The sequence below is a fragment of the Anolis carolinensis genome, chromosome 1, assembly GCF_035594765.1.
Source record: "Anolis carolinensis isolate JA03-04 chromosome 1, rAnoCar3.1.pri, whole genome shotgun sequence".
Taxonomy (NCBI): domain Eukaryota; kingdom Metazoa; phylum Chordata; class Lepidosauria; order Squamata; family Dactyloidae; genus Anolis; species Anolis carolinensis.
Window position 1 is genome coordinate 173,361,420 of NC_085841.1, and position 18,953 is coordinate 173,380,372.

The window sequence follows — 18,953 nt, forward strand, 5'->3', positions numbered from 1 at the left end:
GAGGGGAGGGAAAGCAGGAAAATCAGGCACAGGGCAAATGGAGGGGCCCTTTTGCAGAGTGGCCCCTCTTGCCAGGCTCTTGCCAGGAAGGCTGTGGGCTCTTGACAGCAGATGGTTCCCGGTGATGGAACTGGTTTTCATCTGGTGCAAGAGTCTGACTTCCTGTATGTCCCTAGTACAGTTTGATGAGTGTGTTTTACATATAGGCAGGAAGCTAACCCACAGCTCTGCTTCCTGCCTAGGTTTCCTCAAACCCATATCTGATTGAAAGAAAAAACAGGGAGGCCATGGAAGTGGAGAGTTTGGCTCCTGGCAACCTGATATCTCTTTGGTCTAAAACAAACAAAAGGGAAAAAATGTAGATATGCTTTATAGGTTACCCAGGAGGACCTAGGTTGAAACAAATGCATCATGGTATGCCACTTACTTCAGGTTCACAGCCAAATGAGCAGTCAGTGTGCTCGTGGCTGGCATGTTTCCTAGGCAGTGCACTGTGCGTACTAACTAGAAATGCAGGAGGGCACCACTATCAAAGATATTGGACTAGTTGGCAGGACATAGTCCTCCATTCTGCATTTTATGAGGGGTGGATGACAGTCTCGAGCCTACCTGTGATATGGTCGTCTGATAACAATGAAACTTCATGACTGTTCCACATAGTCCCCCTCCATTTCAACACACCTTTCCCATCTGCGCTCGAGGTTAGCCAACCCTTGGAAAAAATGGGTTGCTGTGCGTTTTTTTGTCTGCATGGCCATGTTCCACGGCAGGTATTCTACGAGGTTTGTTCAGAGGTCTGTTGGAAAACTCACAGCAACCTAGTGATTCCAGCCACAAAAGCCTTCAAGACCTTTGAAAAAATGTTTACTTCTGGTCATTCAAGGCATCCATGACAGTGTTGTTGGATAGGAAATGCTTTCCTTTCAGTTTTTTTGTCACAGAGAGCGGCATGCATATCTTTGTTTGAAATTTCCAGCTCATCAGCTCTCAGTCGCAGTGTAACTTGACAGTCCTGCATGATCACATTGTGCACACATACCACATTCTCATCTGTTGCTACATAAGCTGCAACATGGTTCTCAGTACAGGGAACTACCATTTTCCTGACATTTCTCCTGCCATCAGAGAGCAGCACTTCCCATGCAAGTGAAATTTAGTGGGAAGTATGATGAAGAGTTGCTCTTCCCTAGAAAATATTTTGGTCATACCATAGTGGCTCCATCACAGATGGGCTCAAGACTTTTGATCCATTCCTCATAGCTTGGCCATACACATTATGTTTCTGATTTATGGTGACCATAAAATAAACCAATCATGAGTTTTGTTTTTTGTTTTTGTCAAGAATTGATCGGGGGGGGGGGGGGGGGAATACCCTTGCCATCTTCTGAGATTGAGAGAGCATGACTTACCCAAGTGGGTTTCCATGGCTGACTGGAGATTTGAACCCTAGTCTTCAGTGTCATAGTTTCATGCTCCAACCACTATACCATGCTGGCTAGTTCCATTCAGGCATAAATTTCAATTTTACACAAACAGAAGTAAGTCAGGACCATTTACACATTTAGAATCAAGGAGTGCCATGCATGTTTTTAGTGCTAACTACCAACAGAGTAGTGTAGATTACGCTGTAAATGGAGAAATATGCGGACACCAAACATTTCTGCATTTTGGGATAACTTTCTCACTGCAGTCCAAAACGGCAACTATGGTTACATTTCCTCTTTAGCATCTTGTACCACTTCCCCACAGCATTGCCCTGATCACATAATTCACATTTTCCCATCCTTTGCTGGTTGAAGCCAATAATAAGGTGTGTGTGTGAGAGAGAGAAGCGGGGGAATGCACATTATGTTGTGAGGATGTATCACATGTATCAGCAATTATAAAAGGGAATTTCAAAGCATAGATGTCATTTGGCTGACAGAACACAGATGCATTACATTTAGTGGAGTTAACAAGGCTTTGAAACTTACAGCTCTGTTAACATCAGCTTATAGAAGACATAATGCCTTGTTGCATCTCCTCTGAAAATGAGCTGAGAAGGATTGCTTCGCATCTATCTGGATGTGTTTTGGGAGGCACAATACATGGCTAACCTATCCTTCCAAGAAACTGCTCTGACTTCCCCGAAGAAAGTTTGTGACAAAGAAGCTCAAGTTAATGTGACCATAGGAAAAAAAAGAACCAACGACAAAATTAATTAAGATTTTCCCGCTTAGAAGAAAAAAGGTTCTGTTCTGAGAGGAGAAATGAAAGTAATAGGAGGAAGTATCTTTAATTACATTACAGTTGAGATTGGGGAATTGAAACTAAAAATGGACCAGCAGAGAATCAGTCTTGAAGAAAGATCAAGTGTGCCTCTTTAACAGGACTAAAGAAATCTTATGATGTTTCTAGAAAGGGCTAAATGCTTTCCCCCAGTTATGGCTATTTCTTCATATTTCCTACAACAATCTGTAGTTTCAGTATGTGTTCTTCTTCTCTTCCCCTCCGCACAGGGCAGATGGTAAGGGATGAAATGTAGCTATTTACTTATTATTATTATTGAGCCACGGCACTCCATCCCCAAAAGATTGAGAACAATGAGATTTCAAATAAAAGATGTGATTTTTTCTTTGTTTTTAAAACATTTTCCGCAGTTTCAAAGTTTCAAAATGTGGAAACCGCTAGAGGCTCCAAAAGGACCTAGCAGGAACTGTATCCCAACTCTATCAAATCTAAACCTTTTAATATATGTATAAAATGATACTTTATGTGTAACTTGTATTGCTTGTATACTGTATCAATTTCTAAAATGTATAAACTTGTATCAAGTATATCCTGAAGGCATCTGCTATCCATGTTCCCCTTGTTTGCATAAGCTTCTGGGAACAGAGATAGTTATATAATTAACAAAATCTATAAAGTCAAAGCCTTTTGTGTATATATGTGAAGCAGTCAATCCTTTTGGTTACCAAGATGAGTTTAAGATGTTTTCCTGTTTAGAAGGCTGGAGGCTCGCCACTCCCACAGAAGAGAAGGCTAAACAAATATGAATATACGGTATTAGTCTTCTGAATAGGCAGCCAAGCCCCTGGTAATTTGGGATTGTCACACTTAGTGTTTTGAGTCTTGCACCTTTGTCTCACACAGAACTGAACACTAAAGTTAATTGAGGAATCATCTGTCACCACTTCCCCCAGTTTTGCACCCTCCCAGGGGGCATCTCTGCAATGAACTAGACCTTTAAACTGTCCACCCATCAGCAATTCTTCTTCCCACCACTGGGATATCCTCCTTTGGGCTGTGACATCAGAGGAACCTCCAGCCAATCCCTGCGTGGATCCTAGTCAGCCCTGCTTTTCAGTCAGTCCGGGGAGGGAGCATGGAAGTCAAATGGCTGTCAGAACTGTACAAATGTCTTGTGTTCTTCAATTAATTTGTGTTTGTACCTTTTAAAGCATGCTACTTGTACTTGCATCCCTTTTTTTTCCAAACTGCAATAAACCTCTGTACCTTTGCCTTCAATCTGGAGTGCTTGTTTTCAGTTCTGGCTGATCTGGTTTAGTGGAAGCTTGCCAGGCACGGACATCCACAGCCATGGTCCTAGCTGAAATCTCTACATCGGTGGTTCTCAATCTATGGGTCCCCAGATGTTTTGGCCTTCAATTCCCAGAAATCCTAACAGCTGGTAAACTGGCTGGGATTTCTGGGAGTTGTAGGCCAAAACATCTGGGGACCCACAAGTTGAGAACCACTGCTCTACATTATGAACCATTGAGTAAAATCTGAAATAGGTAACTTATTTTCTTATGTATTGTCTTATAAACAAGTTAGATATATATACTGCATGGATCCTCTAGGTGAGATGTCCTTAAACCTTTTAAGCAGAGGTCCTTCAGATTGCAGGAGGGCCACACTATAGTTTGAAAAAAAATGAATTCCTATGCACATTGCACATACCTTATTTGTAGTGTAAAAACCCATGAAAGAACAATACAATATTAAGAAGAACAATTTTAACCAACATAAACTTACCAGTATTTCAATTGGAAGTGTGGGCCTGCTATGGGCTGATGAGATAGTCAATTGTTGTTGCTGTGTGCCTTCAACTCATTCCAGATTTTGGATGACTCTAAATCTAAGGTTTAAGCCAGTGGATTGGTGAATAACCTTGGAGGGTCACATTCAGCCACGGGCCTTAGTTTGGGGACCCCTGATCTAGATATTATTGAATTGCAATTTCCAGCAGCCACACTCAGCATAGCAAATGGTGAATGCTGAAAATCCCAGCATCTGACAGAAAACAGTACTTATTTGCTAACATGAAACAGCCAAATGCATAGCCTCTAAAGGCCGTCATTTAACTGGGCCTGGAAGGATGACACTGCACAAATGTTACAGAATTAACAAATGTACAAGACACTTGTGAAGATGGCCTCATCCTGAAAGGTAATCTCTTGTGCCAAGGCCAAATGGAAGTCTTTCCCACAAATGTGTTGTTCATAGATAACATGCATCCTTAAAGCACATCAGTTCACAGATGAAAATAAAGACATGTGGGAATTTCTACGGCAATCTGAGGGTCAATTGAACGGATGGGGTCAAAGTGGAAAAGTTGTTTATGAGAAGAATTTGACAAAATTGCAATGAAATCTTTTTTATATACTGAATTAAGAAAAACCTGAAAATCCTGTCAGCATGTGTGAGTCTGTGTTTAAGCAGCATGGCTTACAATAAACATTATATTCCTATATTTCACATTATTGTAAAATCAAACTCCTTTTATCAGACCCCATTGAAAATGGCAGCTTTCTCTCAATGTAATGGGCTATGCAGAAGTTTTCTGTTCAATGCACAGAATATGTTATATTAAATGGTCACCTTGAGATAACTATAGCCACTACTTAATAGGATTGTTATTGGGATACATATAGATTATAGATGGGGAAAATAATATGTACGAATGGAATCAAATTAGTTAAAATATATACAGTTGGCAAAAACATAAACCAGTACATTCCAATATTTTGACATGTTTCCTTTAAACAACAATGCCATACTTAGAATCATGGAAATTGTAGGCTGAATCTACACTGTCATATAATGAAGTTTCAGAAAGCTGATTAATTGCATTGAACTGGATGATACGGCAGTATAGACTCATATAATCCAGTTCAATGCAGTTAATCTGCATTCTGAAACTACATTATTTGGCAGTGTGGATCAAGTAGCAGTTTAACAAGGTATTTAGCTTTCTCTGCCAAAGAGTGCTGGTTCCTCACCAAACTACCGTCTTAGGATTTCATAGCATTGAGTTATGGCAGTTAAACTGATGTCAAACTTCATTAATTTTACAGTGTAGATGCACCCTAAATCCCACTGAATTTTCTGTGGCTAACTTTTGAATAAATAAATGATTTATGGTTAATGGAAATGGAATATTGCTCTCCAGAATTGAAACCCATCTCAGCGTATTGGACCTATAGCTAATTATGGTTCTCTGCTAAAAGAGCAACATTGCAACAATTGTTCAACGTTAAGACAACACTTACATAAATCTCAGATATTTGGTTTTGGTTTCATTGAAACTACCAATTAGTCTTCCATCTTGGATTTTAACTGCAGATGAAAGAAAAATAAATACAAATTTTGTTATGTGACCTTCCACTTGCAGTCTGAGGTAGGTTTGTGCACGGATTTGGAGTAGTCGGATTCGGAGTAGTCGGTTCCTTTCGGCCAATTTGGCTTGTTCAGCTTGGCCAGATGGCCATAATGGTAAGGGCTTAGCCGTCATGTATTTCCTCCATTACGGGACCATGTGGCAGCCGATCATGGCTCCTCCTCCCCTATTCAGCACCATGCAGCATGGAGAGGCTGCCGTGTGCTGCTCGCATGGAGTTTTCCTGTGAGCCCTGCCTATTGGGCCAATCAAAATAGAAGAACGCAGTGATGTATCTTACACAAGCTGTGTCTAAGGAAAGGGTCACAGGAAGGATGCTTCCTTAACCTCGTTCTTCAAACCTTGTCTCTCTTGAAAGGAAAATAGGAAAAGCTCCTAAGAAGGATGCTTCCTTAACCCTGTTCTTCAAACCCAGACTCCCTTGAAAGGAAGAAAGGAAAGGATCCCAAGAATGGAAAGGGGAGCCTTGTAAGTTTCCCATTCCGAGCAATGGGCCAGATCTTCCCAGATCTTTCGGGTACAGACCAGAAATGGCTATTCAGCAACCCGCTCGTTTTCGGGAGGCAAGTGAAAACAGATCTGTGGGTCTCCCGGAATTTGGCCAGCAGAAACGGATCGTGGTTCAGCTGAAATGCACAAACCTAGTCATATAATTCTGATTATCAAAGCCGAAAATCTACATTAACACATTTGAACTGGATTATATGAGTCTACATTGCCATATAATCCAGTTCAAACAGATAATCTGGATTTTATATGGCAGTGTAGAAGGAGACTGAGCTAATGCTGCTCAGATTCAGGTGTTTCACATTGTTGTATACTGGGCCAAAGAATAATTCTGCAGTTTATTAGATCTTCTTCACAGGTGAGAGCTGGGGAATTTCGTTATTTTAGCCTTTTAGAAAACTTTCTTCCTGTTAGACCACACTGTTTTATTTCCATCTGTTTCTTTCTGATACTTTTGATTACGGAACTAAAATGCTATCAGCCTCAACACAGGAAGGCAGTATTAGCAGCTCTTGAATCCTCAAGACTGAGAATAGCACATAACGTCTTTAGGTTTGACAAAACCACAAAAAAAAGCAAATGTGGATGGCCACATATACTGAATTTTCTTTGAATTTCTCACAAACTGTCTATTCATTTTGGCAGACGATAAATTGCTTAGCAGAAGTTAAGAAACGAAAAGTGTGATGTTTTAATCTTTTGGTAATAGTGATGATACAGGATTTTCAAATCAGGTAACCCATACCTCCCTGAAACCATAATTCCCATAGTTTCCGAGTCAGATGCAGAGAAGATACATTTATGAGCCAATTACTATTTCACTTAAGATTTTTTGGAGCATTTCAAAGAAGAAATTGCACTTTGATCAGTCAAGGCCTGGAAAATGCGTATTAGAGTGGAGAAACATTGTAAAGAGAAGAGTACTGGAATGAAACCATAAACATTTCCTTTTAAGTATTTTCCCACTGTTTTGTGATTAGCTCATGTTTTTTCTTTCACAGTGTGCCAAAGAAAAGCTTTCCAGAAAACAGCAGTCTACCATTATGTAACTCAATTTAATGATATACTTGCTTTTGATTCAAGATAGGAGCAGCATTGACAATCAGCAATATCTGAGAAAGAAGTAGAAAAGACTTTCTTGGTAGGCATTTAGCTGTAAGAGGCCATGCTTTGTGAAGAAACTTAGTCAGCATGGTGTGCTCCCAGTTCTCCCCAAGATGTGGAGATAAAGCTTTTAGGATTTCTGCCATTCTAGATTCTGATTAGAAAAGGTGGTATTGTTCCACTATCTGAGCGGAGGCCACAAGGGGTGCACGAGAGAAAAGGATAGTCCATTTTACAAGAGGGGAGTCGAAGGAGGAAAACCATTTCCCCGTTTTTGCTTGTTATTCTCCCTCCCTTCTTCACATATCATAAAGGAGGCTTGTTTCCACAATGGGGACATGGATGGGGGAAATAACAGGAAAATGGGGGAAATGATTTTTCATCTTCAACCCGCACTCCACTCCCATCAAATGGACTATCCTCTCTCTAGCACCCCCTAGTGCCTGGATAATAGAACAGTACCGAAAAGGCTTTGGCATCACAATATTATGTTGTTTCTTTGCTACTAGGAGGCAGTAAATGGGGATCTGGTTATGGCTGCCTTCAGGATGGCATTCTGAGACTGAAGGACCTTGATGGGTTCAAAGGTAGGCTCCTCTCCTTCCCTTTGTAAGGAAGCACATAGATTTAGCATAGAAGGGTCATTGGTAGCTGCTCCTGATGTTGGTTCTGCCACCTTGCATGTTGTATATGTTCAGGGGATGTTCCCGTTACTGAGAGTTCATTGACTTCCCTCATGTTGGGGAATGTGGATGTCATTAGCACAGAGCTTGACAGTGTCTCTGGGGACAGTTTAGTTTTCTCAGCATGTTTATATTTGGAGGTTGTGCAATCCCCCCTTCTCTTCTCTGATTAATTGCAGTTGGGATATTTCTCTTCATATCATCTCATGATACCACTATAATCTACATAAATGTAGTCAGCATACTTATAATTCCAGATTTAGGAAATATATTTAGTCATGATTTTCTTCTAAATCTTCTAAGAAACTCAAAGCAAAGTCAGTGGGATTCTCTATTTTTCTCTATTGCAGCTGGAGTTAATTTACACATCTTTACAATGTGGTTTTAATTACTGAGGTGTTATTTTAATGGTTATCCTGTTGATTTGGTTTTTAAATTGTTTTGAATTATATGGATACTTTTTTTGGAGAAAGGTATGATGAAAGTGTAATAAAACGTGGATCAGAACGCCACATTGCTGCTGGGTTTGTGAGTGAGCTGAAGGATGTACCAGGGCCTCTTTCCAGTCCTTCCTCCCTGACTCGACTTTTACCTAACAGAGTATTCGGCTTTGTGGTGCCAGATTCCTCCAAACTATGGGATAGAGATTCTAGACTGAAGCCCCTTCCACACTGCCCTATATCCCAGGATCTGATCCCAGATTATCTGCTTTAAACTGGATTATATGAGTCCCTACTCTCAGATAACCTGAGATAAACAGATAAACTGTCATCAGATATAGGGGCGGTATGGAAGGGGCCTGAACAAGTGAGGTTCAAGGGCTGTGTGATAAATTAATAATCATTAAGGGTTTGGATAGGGCATACTCACTCCTCAGAGCCAGCATCCAAAAGGTGCTTCCAAAAGGTGTAACCTTGTGACAAAGTGGTGGCCAGTTAACTGGATCTTCACATTTACAAGCAGGTCATCAAAGAATTGAACATTTCCCATTTATACTTAAAAAAAATTTATTAGAAGTATGTGATCCTCTTTATCTTCTGGAGTTGGGATATACATAGCCTAAATATTGCATTTCTGCTAAATGCTGAAGCCAGTCACTTAGGAGATTATCTCAATACACTTTAAAGAGTTACTATCCCACTTTAAATCCTGTGGCTGCTTCCTGTAGAATTCTGGGGTTTGTAGTGTTATCCGAAATTGAGACCCCAAAAAGTTGGGGGTCAAATAAATGACCTCTTGCTACCTTGCTCAGCTTTGGAAGCAGGAAATACTTCCTGCTTGGCTACTATGACAGCTTCTTATTTTCCCACCACCACAGAATGGGCTCAAAGTTCCGGAATTTTCTCTTCAGCCAAGCCCTAGATTCAATACCAAGACTGGAACGCAGGTTCACTCAGGAGACATACTGATCTCATGGAAGCACAATGGATTCGGCCCAGAGGAATCCTAAGCCCATCATCTGTTTGTTGTCTCATCAAAGAAATCTCTCCTCCCCGACAGTGATCAATGATAATTGTTCCTCATAGCACTCATTTCCCTTTTCAAAAAGCCCCTGCTGGTTCCACTGGCGGGCACATAGATGAACTTTAGATTCTTCCAATAAAGACTACATTAAAGACACTTTACATTAGCCACAGACTGTAAAACTGGACAACAATGAATGTACTGTGAACCAATAAGGCCACTGATCATAATTTGTACAAATCAGAGCAAAGTCTATTGTTTTAAAATGTCTATAAAATGTCAATGTCTATAACCAAAGAGCATGTCTGGGAATTTCCCCTGGCATCCTTCTTTGATCAACGAAGCAATAAACCTCTGATTCTGACCTCATCTCTTTATTGGGAAACACTGGAGCTGGCACATCGGAGCAAAGCCTGGGATTCGGGACAACTGGAGTTTACTGAGGCCCAGAACTTCTCTAACTGAGAATTTGAACGACCCCTCTGTAAACTGCAAATCCCAGAATTCTATAGGAGACAGCCATAGAATTTGGGGAGATAAAACAAGATATAATAATAATAATAATAATAATAATAATAATAATAATAATAATAATAATAATAGAATTTAAAGTGGAACAGCACTCTTTAACAGTGTAGCGTGATACTCTCTTTAGGATTACTTTTGCATATCTCAAAAATCCTATCCACATCGGGTTTTCAGGAGCACCTTGAAACTTCCCTAGTTACGTTCCAATACAAGATCTATCGGATAGCCCTTTCCAAGGATCAGTTCCATCTTCCAGCAGATGAGTGGAATATGAGTTATAGGGACTTGCTATTGGCATATAAAATCTCCTTAAAAGGCCCTCTCTATAAATGCCCAGTAACTCTCCTCAGCTAAACTAAGCTATCCTTGCTAAATATTTAAAACAGAGGGACTTATAAAAATGCTAGAAAGAAAAAAAGGGACATGTTCAGGAGAGAAGCATGTGGAAACTTGGGAAATTGTATTAGTATCATCTGTCAAGATGAAATACTTGCCCACATTTCCTATTAGTAATCCAAGAGGCATTCAGATTTCTTTGTTTTAACCAAGCAATTTAAAAATTAACTCAGTTTAAATAGCTTATTCAAGCACAATGGTGATAGGTGTGTCCTTTAAAATATACTTTCTTTAATTCCTCATAATTTTGAGTTACCATATCCTACTAGAAAAAATAATCCACAGAAAAGTGATGTTTTCATTAAACTAAAAATGTATTAGCCAATTGCACAGGAAAAAAATGTCTATCTTGCAGGAAGAAAAAAGAACAGTTTAGAAGACCAAAACAGTAGGCAGTATTTCACTGCCTCACCACCTCTATTGTTGTTAAAATTGTAGGCCAAGAAACTAAGTGATCACTGGAAAAATGATTTCTAAGATCTACTTTATGTCTGTGAAAGCTATAGAAGGATGGTGGGCATGTCCACAGAACTAAAACCACCATCTGAAATAAAGTTGTTCCAAGAGCATTTTCGTGGCCAATGTGTTAGGAATAAGAAGGGGTAAAGTAGCAGTCAGCTGGAAGCAATCCAAGGAGATATGCTTCAGTGACTGGATGAATAAACCATGGGATGATTTTGGTCATGGAAAAGCTGACATGCTTTCAAAAGAACAAAGCTGAAGATTACAGTGAGGTTTTGGCTGCAATTTTTAAGCTTCAGGCAAACAAATGGAAATAAAATTAAGCACAAATCTCTCAGCACACAAGCTATGCAGCAAAAAAAAGGAGCTTTGACTTTTAAACTATTAGCTTTGGCCCATATCTGGATAAATCAGAATTAACATATTTAATATATCTGCCATTGAAAACAGATATGTTGTTGTTGTTCACCTTCTAGTCATTTCTGATTTATGGAGATTCTAAAGCAGCAGTGGGGAATGTCTGGCCCATGGGCCGTGTAAGGTCTGTCTCTGTGACATCTCAAGCATCCACTCAGTCTCTCTTTCTCTCTCTGCCCAGAGGAATCCTAAGTCCATCATCACAGCACTACTATCTATTGTCTCATCAAGGAAATCTCTGCTTCCCAGAACCATTTCTCCTTGACAATGATTGACCATTGTTCCTCACATCACCCATTTTCCTTTCTGAAAAGCCTCTTCTGGGTGTAGTTGTTCCCTTCAGCAGGGAGTCCCCTACTACCACCACACGTCTTCTGAGAGGTCTGGCAGAGGCCATTACATCTGCACATTCCCTGTGGACATGCACAGTTGCACTTCTTCTGGTTATCCATCATTATTGATGCTGGAGAGCACTTTGAATTGATTCTGTAGTTCTTAAACCTTCAGGATGATTAATGGTCCTTCTACTTCTGTTAACTTTCATACAAGTGTCCATCTCCTGTGTTTGGGGAGTGACTTCCTCCTCTGAGAGATCCCCTGTGAGCAAGAAAGCCTGCTCTGCTGGGTGCAAGGTAACTGACTCCTTCTTAATGTGTTGCAGTGTGGAAACATGGGTCTATCTCTTCCAAAGGGGCCACTAACTTCCACTTGTTAAATCTTGGATTTGTGCTCAACATCCTTTGCAAGAAGACAAACATTCCACAGCTGTGATCTCCTTCACTATTTATTTTAGCAGAATTAAGTGGAAAATTAAGGAAAGAATGGAATAGAAATCTGGGACTTCCCCATCAAACACTGATGAAAGTACCCATGTTTGTTTCAACTGTGTGTGGAGCTCCTGTATGCTGAGTTGCTGTGTACTAAACCCCAGGAACTGATGGTGTATGTGTGTGTGTGTGTGTGTGTGTGTATGTGTGTGTGTGTATGTATGTATGTATGTGTGTGTATATATATATATATATATATATATATATATATATATATATATATAGAGAGAGAGAGAGAGAGAGAGAGAGAGAGAGAGAGAGAGAGATAGTGATAATTAGCCCCTCCCCAACCAGCCTTTGACCTACTTCCTCTGGTCTACTTCATCTATGCAAATGTCTCTCCCTCCTGAGACTAGCTGCTTAGGTGGCTGACCTGAGGCTATTCACACCAGAACAGAACCCTCATAAGGAAGCAAGCCTCTACCCAATGAACACAAAGAAACAGCCTTGCCCCAAACTTAGCTCAACAAAGTCTCCCAACAAACACTATCTGCAACTGTAGAGGTTTGCCCCAAGACACACAATCTTACTTTGTGCTACATCTTCCACCATAGCCATGCAAACAGCTGTTGGTCTCATCTCTGTATGCTTCACTCCAGGAACTGGTGCTGCAGCTGTATAGAGAGCCAGTGGCAGTTAGCTGAATACCCCACCCATCAAACATTATTGTCACTTCTTTAAACCCTAATCTTCACAGTCTGCATCTCAGCTGTTTGGCAGGTTGTGGAATATGCATCCTGCATCATCACACTCCTATCAACCCCCAAAGATGCTGATTCACATCATTTGTCTACTTGCATTTATTAATTTTAAAAAACTACTTGGCAGCCTAATTAGTAGTAATCCTGTAGTTCTGGAAGGGGGCACAGATTCCCCACCTCTATTCTAAAGGCACCTAATGTAATTTTATGTAGCACCAGAGATATTAAAATCCTTCCCAGCTCTCAGTGTGCCACTGCCATCCCATGTTTGTTTTAGCAAGGTAAGACATTTTAATTCTATGCTTTGCCTTAAGGTATCCAGCTGCTCCTTGTTTCTTAGGCCACAGCAAACAGCATGCAAGCTATTTTCAAAATAATCAGGAACCGAATAACATATGAGGATGGGAACACATTTTCCCCTCTTGGGCCTGGCACCATGAGACAAAGCAAATGCAAAAGTAAAACCAAACACTTGGAATGCACTAGCTAAAATGTTTAAGAAGATGCTCAAGGGAAAGGTGAGGAAAGGCGACTCAAATTTTTTATTAAAACAACCAGGATCAAATCCTAGTTCAGAAAGTAAGCAACAATACTATAATCATCAAGAATCTCTGGAGTTCATTTGCTTGCATATTTAATTTTTTTTCAAATACATATATTTTCCGTAAGACCTGTAATATTCAGCAAAGGCATTCTGAGATTGGAATGGTTCATGATGAACATTCACTCTGCTGTTCCTTTGATCTTGATCAGAATTAAATCCGTTAGTCTGGAGAATTATTTCTAGCATGAAATTCTGAACAGTGTGCATGAAGTGACAAAATACAGATGTTTCATTTCCCTGATACTTCCTCACTGTCTGACAAAAAAATTCAAATAGTTGTGGATTCACAAATCATATTTATTTAGAATGTAAAAGGAAAGGAAAGAATTTATAATGAGGTTCACTTACTTGAGCTGACAAGTTACTTTTTTGTCTGCATTATCTGGATTTTGGCATAATAGAAGATACAAAATACCGTTGCAACAAATGTAAAAACAATCAATAGGCATGAACCTTTTCAATGTTATTTTGAGTGAGACATTTATTAATTTTAAAAAACTAGGATGCTTGAGTTAAAGATGTAATACTTTCTTCGATTTTGGAGAGCTTCTTCATCATTTGATTCAACTTCACCTCATCAAATTCTACGGTCAAAAATTCAGATTCCTGAAATGAAAGAAGAAGGGGAGTTTTAGAGCATTTGTTCACAACATTAATAAAACTATCACTGCGATCACTACTACGGACTTAATTACAGAGAGACTGCGGGCCCTTCCACACAGTCATATAACCCAGAATAACAAGGCAGAAAATCCCACAATATCTGCTTTGAACTGGGTTATCTGAGTACACACTGCCATATATTCCAGTTCAAAGCAGAAAATGTGGGATTTTACTCAACTGTGTGAAAGGGGCCTGAGAAGCATTGTTGAGATAATATTTTGGAAGTTTGTTTCAGTTCTTTTTGGTTTAGAAAAGTGTTTTTTGAAGATTAGAAGCAGAAAACTGTCAGAAGGAAAATAATCAACACTGATAATTATTTCAAAGCCACGTTAGCCCCTCACCATTTCCATCCCCAGAAAGAAGAAATAGCAGTCCTGTAAAACTTTAAAAGACAAACAAGTTTGTCAGTGGTGTGTCACATATGCAGGCACACTTTCCGGCTAGTTTTCTTGACTAGTCATAAATTCTGAGAAAGCTTCTTGCATATTTTGAAGGGCAACATTTCTATAAAGCAAATGCATTTGTAAACTGTTGACATTCTGATGATTGTTTTATACTTGCATTTACCTATTGAAGAATGCCCTGGACATTTGCATTACATACCACAGAAGGTATAGAGATCCCTGGATCCTTAGGAAGTAGTTTAGTACATGCAGTATTGGCCTGGCCTTTTGAACCATCTTTTTGACTGAGCTATTGGTGTTACACCCCAAATAATCTTAATATTTTCTTGTAAGGATTGTATATGAAAATAGACAAGCTATCAATCAGGGAGTTGTATCCATCTTTACTACCCCCCCTCCCCCCCCCCGGTAATTCATTCAACCCCTGAAAAGACTTTAAGGAAAACCAGAGTAACTTTAACACTGCTCAAAAAGCACAGCTTGAAATTAAAAAATGTGTGTGTTGAACTCTAGCACTGAAAACACTTTTTTATCCAGCACCACACTAGAGTCCAGTAGTTCTATCTAAAATGTTTATTGAAGAAAGCAGGTATAAATGAGAAAAGGGCATTTCCAAAGGGATCAGCAGTAAAGGGAATACAAAATAGCAGTAATCCAAAAATGCCAAAGTACATAAAACCAAGAGAATCACAATAAACAGCAGTACTTCAAACATAAATCCGTAAACATGAAAGCAAGAACTTTTCCAAAGTAAACCCTTCAAGGAAGCAAAGACATTAACCAAGACAGGAAACGAGAATACTTGAATCATGGACTTCAGAGCAGAGACAGGAGAGCCAGCCATCCCTATGGCAACATTGTCTCCTTTGAAAGGCTGGAAGCCAGCACTCTTTAATTTAAGCCTGACCAAGTAGCCATGAGATCATGTTGAACGCACCTGGGCTTCAAGGTCTTCTCATGGATTCTCTCAGAGTATCTAATTAGTCTATTTTTCACTTCCTCTGTTCTCAAGCCTAATCTAGGTCTTCTTGAAAACTCCCTGTCAGATGAAGGCCATTTCCCAGGGGACCTGGGACTTTCACTTTCCCTTGTTTCTCTTATCGTCTGGGAACGAGTACTGGAATCCAAAACATCTGCCTCATATGGCTGCAATTTTCTCCTAATACTGCCCAACTCTTCGCTTTTAAACCCATCAAATCCCTCGTCCTCTGAAATGTCAAAAAAAATATATCAGAAAAGTCCTTAGTTGCTTGCTAAGCTACAACAGTGTGAACCATCCACAGCATGCCTATATTTTGTCAGAGTACTAGCCCAGGTAAAGCAACAATGTTGGCAATAAATATTTCTTATTTTGAGAAAGTGTGTTGAAAAAATTACCAGCATGTTTGGGTAGGAGTAGGGAGAAAGGAGAGAATGGGAAAACATTATATATTACTTCCAAATGCTCTGTACTGAAAAAAAAAAAAGATAAATATGCGTATGTGTATACACACACACACAAACCATACTTCCTGAAACATACAGTATGGTATCTGCTGGAGTTTGGCTCCAGTATTCATGGGTGTTCGAATCCATGGATGAAACCCCAGTTGGGTTTTGGATGGTTGGAGTAAATGTCCCCCAGATGACCTTTGGGGCAGATTATATCTCTCAAAAAGTCAACATGCACTGAAAGTATGTGTGGAAATAACCATTTTGTGCTTTCGGGAAAGATGTGATAAATGAAAGTTATGGTGAAGAAGTCTGTTGCTGAAACATCAAACCCATATTTCTGCATAAGGGGATTTTCTCATGCAAATTTTGGAGTACTAACCTCAGTTAAGAAGTATCTGTAGGCAGCATCATTTCCATTCCAAATAAAAGCACATTGCCTATGGAGATCATGTTTTGTGTGACATTTCTCTAAAACCAACAAGCCCACCCAAAATTGCATTTCTTATGATTTCTGAGTGAGATGATCCTGGACTGACATTCCTTCATGGAGGATGGTGAGAGTGAAATGAAAATCAGCAATGATAATCATTGGAACTGCAGCATGTTTTAGCTAGTGATTCTCTTTCTGGAGAAGGGGAGGGCACAGATCACTCATATGGGTCCAGAACCTCACTAAATTTGCAGAGACTGTACAAGCCAAATGTGAGAAAAATGCTGGGGAATGTGGGAAAGTTCCATAAAGCTTATGCTACTGTACAAAAGCCTATGTACGACAACAAGCCTGTGATCTCACTCTCTTTAATTATTTCTTTACAGCTGGAATTGTTTCTGCATTAATCTGGGAAACTTTAAGGCTACTTTCAAGATTTTAAAGACTGCATTTTAAAGAACAATTTAAAGAAGAATGTAACCTCAAAAAATGTAAGGGTATAGTCAAATTAAAATTGGAAAGGTTGTTTTTTTTAAAAAGAAAATTGGGAAGACTGTTTGTTTTTACTGCTGCTCTTCAAGCAATTTTTTTTTTTTTAAGGAAAATGGATTCATTTTGTCTGTGATATTTATACCTGTAATGGAGAAGTCTCTATGGTGACTATACATCCAGGACTTTTACACTTGCTACTCCTTTTTACCTGAGAAATTTGTATGTGACCATGGGTATAGTATTGGATAAGTATAAGATCAATTCTAAGAAAGCCTGCTCAATCAGCTTTTCTGCATCTTTCCTAACTCATCCGGGTTTTGACATGAAGTAAGATGAAAACTGGATCTGCACTGACCTATACTGTGGAGCTGATCCTGTTTGCCTTATGTTGGATCAGCACTGGGTATGGACTACACAATCACCCCCTAAATTGCTATGGAGGCAGAAGGCACCCCCACTGCCTAGCGGCCATCTTTTTTATTCTTGTCTTGGTGGCTTCCGGCTGTGTCTTTAAGTTTGGAATATCCTCCCTTGGGAGCCTAAGCGATACCTGTTCTGGCTTCATTACAGAACCAAGCCCAAGTTACATCATTCCTTTATAAAAAAAGTATTTATGGGAATCTAATGGTTTTATCCAATTTGCACATGTATATGATTTTAAATAGTCATGTTTCAATATCATATTGCTTAAAAAGGTGTTAAACAATCTCAACCATCTTTTATTCTTCTAGAATGGTTGAATTGCCTTAAATGGTTGGATTTGATTTTACTGTACATTATCTTGAGATCTTTTGATATAGGACAGGATATACATATTTAGATAAATAAACAAACCAGAGCATATAAAGGCACACAGATAAAATATTTACATAGAACTACAAGCATATGATTTTTTTAAATGTAAGCTTTCAATAAAAGCCTTGTTTCACAGCCCAGCCTCTAGGGGAGACTAGAAAATGTGAAAGCTATTTTAGTCAGTCCTGTCAACTCTGCTTTCCAAGATTGATAAGTGCAGTCTGCTTTAGTACGGTGAAGTGTGTTTCTTATCAAACCCTTCAAAATGGATCTTTCCATTTCTTGCCAAGTTTCCTAGCCTTCCACATTTTCCCAGTGACATCTGACATTACTTTGAAAGGACACAGATGTGCTTTGCAAAATAATATTCTAGGCACCTGGGACTCTTATCAGGCCATAGCTCCATATGCTTCACCTCATACTTACACAAGACCGAAAGATCCTCCTTTGTAGAAGAGATTCAGTAGAACTCACAATTTATTGTTGGTTAACAAACTAAACAAGTGAGAAATGCCCAGAGTGCACCTTTTCATTTTCAGTTTTCCTTTTCCTTCTCAATTTTCCAAAAACTGCGAATGTTGAAAAATAACAATTACCTCAGCAAGCATTATTTTTCCAAGCTTTTCTCCAAAGTTGCCTGATGCAGTCTATTTTGCTTTCGGTTTAATTTTAAAAGATATTTTATTTCATTACTCACAGTGTAAAATTGTTCCAGTATGCCAATGTTTACAACTATTGTGCCTGTGAAAAAACAACTAAATTTAAGAGCTCTGAGGTACAATTCTAGACATTAAAATCCTTCTTAAGCTGGTATTTTCGTCTGGAGTTTGCATTTCTCCCAGGGAAGGCATGGGGCGCTGCAGAAAGGTATCACCATCTAATTCTGGTGTGTGAGATTAAGCAAGTGCTCTTTTGGATTGTGTTGTCTCTACTGATTTAATAGAAAAGGTTTTACATTTGGATCACCCCCAAGGTCAGTACAGTGCCCGTAGGCCTTTAGCCTGTCAGGATGCTGAACAATAACCTGGCATTTGGAAGAAAGAAAACTGCTTGGAAAGCTCATCTCAGGATAGTGGTAAATGAATTGGGCTGGACATTCAAGCCACTCACATTCCCAATGAAAATTAGATGTATTTTCCACCCCAGCTGGATTGAAAACACTGTGACTGACTCTTTCTCTCCAAAAATTTACAGCACAGATAGGTTTGATGTAAAAAAAAAAATGTAATCCCATATACCAAAATCTCAGTCTTGTGCCTTGAAATTCAAATCCCCCTAAGTTCTAGAATTTAATAATATAAAACAATGGCTGTGTTTTTAGAGGAATCAGAAGACCTCATCCCATGAGGGTCTGGAAAGTGGGGAAAAGTGGAAGAAACT

General features: G+C 39.3%; 1 protein-coding gene across 1 annotated transcript in view; it reads right to left on the bottom strand.

The window, feature by feature from the left end:
* Window positions 1-13,631: 13,631 nt before the first annotated feature.
* The window catches only part of commd1 (copper metabolism domain containing 1), an 80,907-nt gene continuing 75,585 nt past the window's right edge, over window positions 13,632-18,953 (bottom strand). The window contains exon 3 of the mRNA XM_003215208.4: window positions 13,632-13,961. Within this exon, the coding sequence (XP_003215256.1) occupies window positions 13,854-13,961 (108 nt within the window). The 3' untranslated portion in view covers window positions 13,632-13,853. The remainder of the gene's footprint in view (window positions 13,962-18,953) is intronic.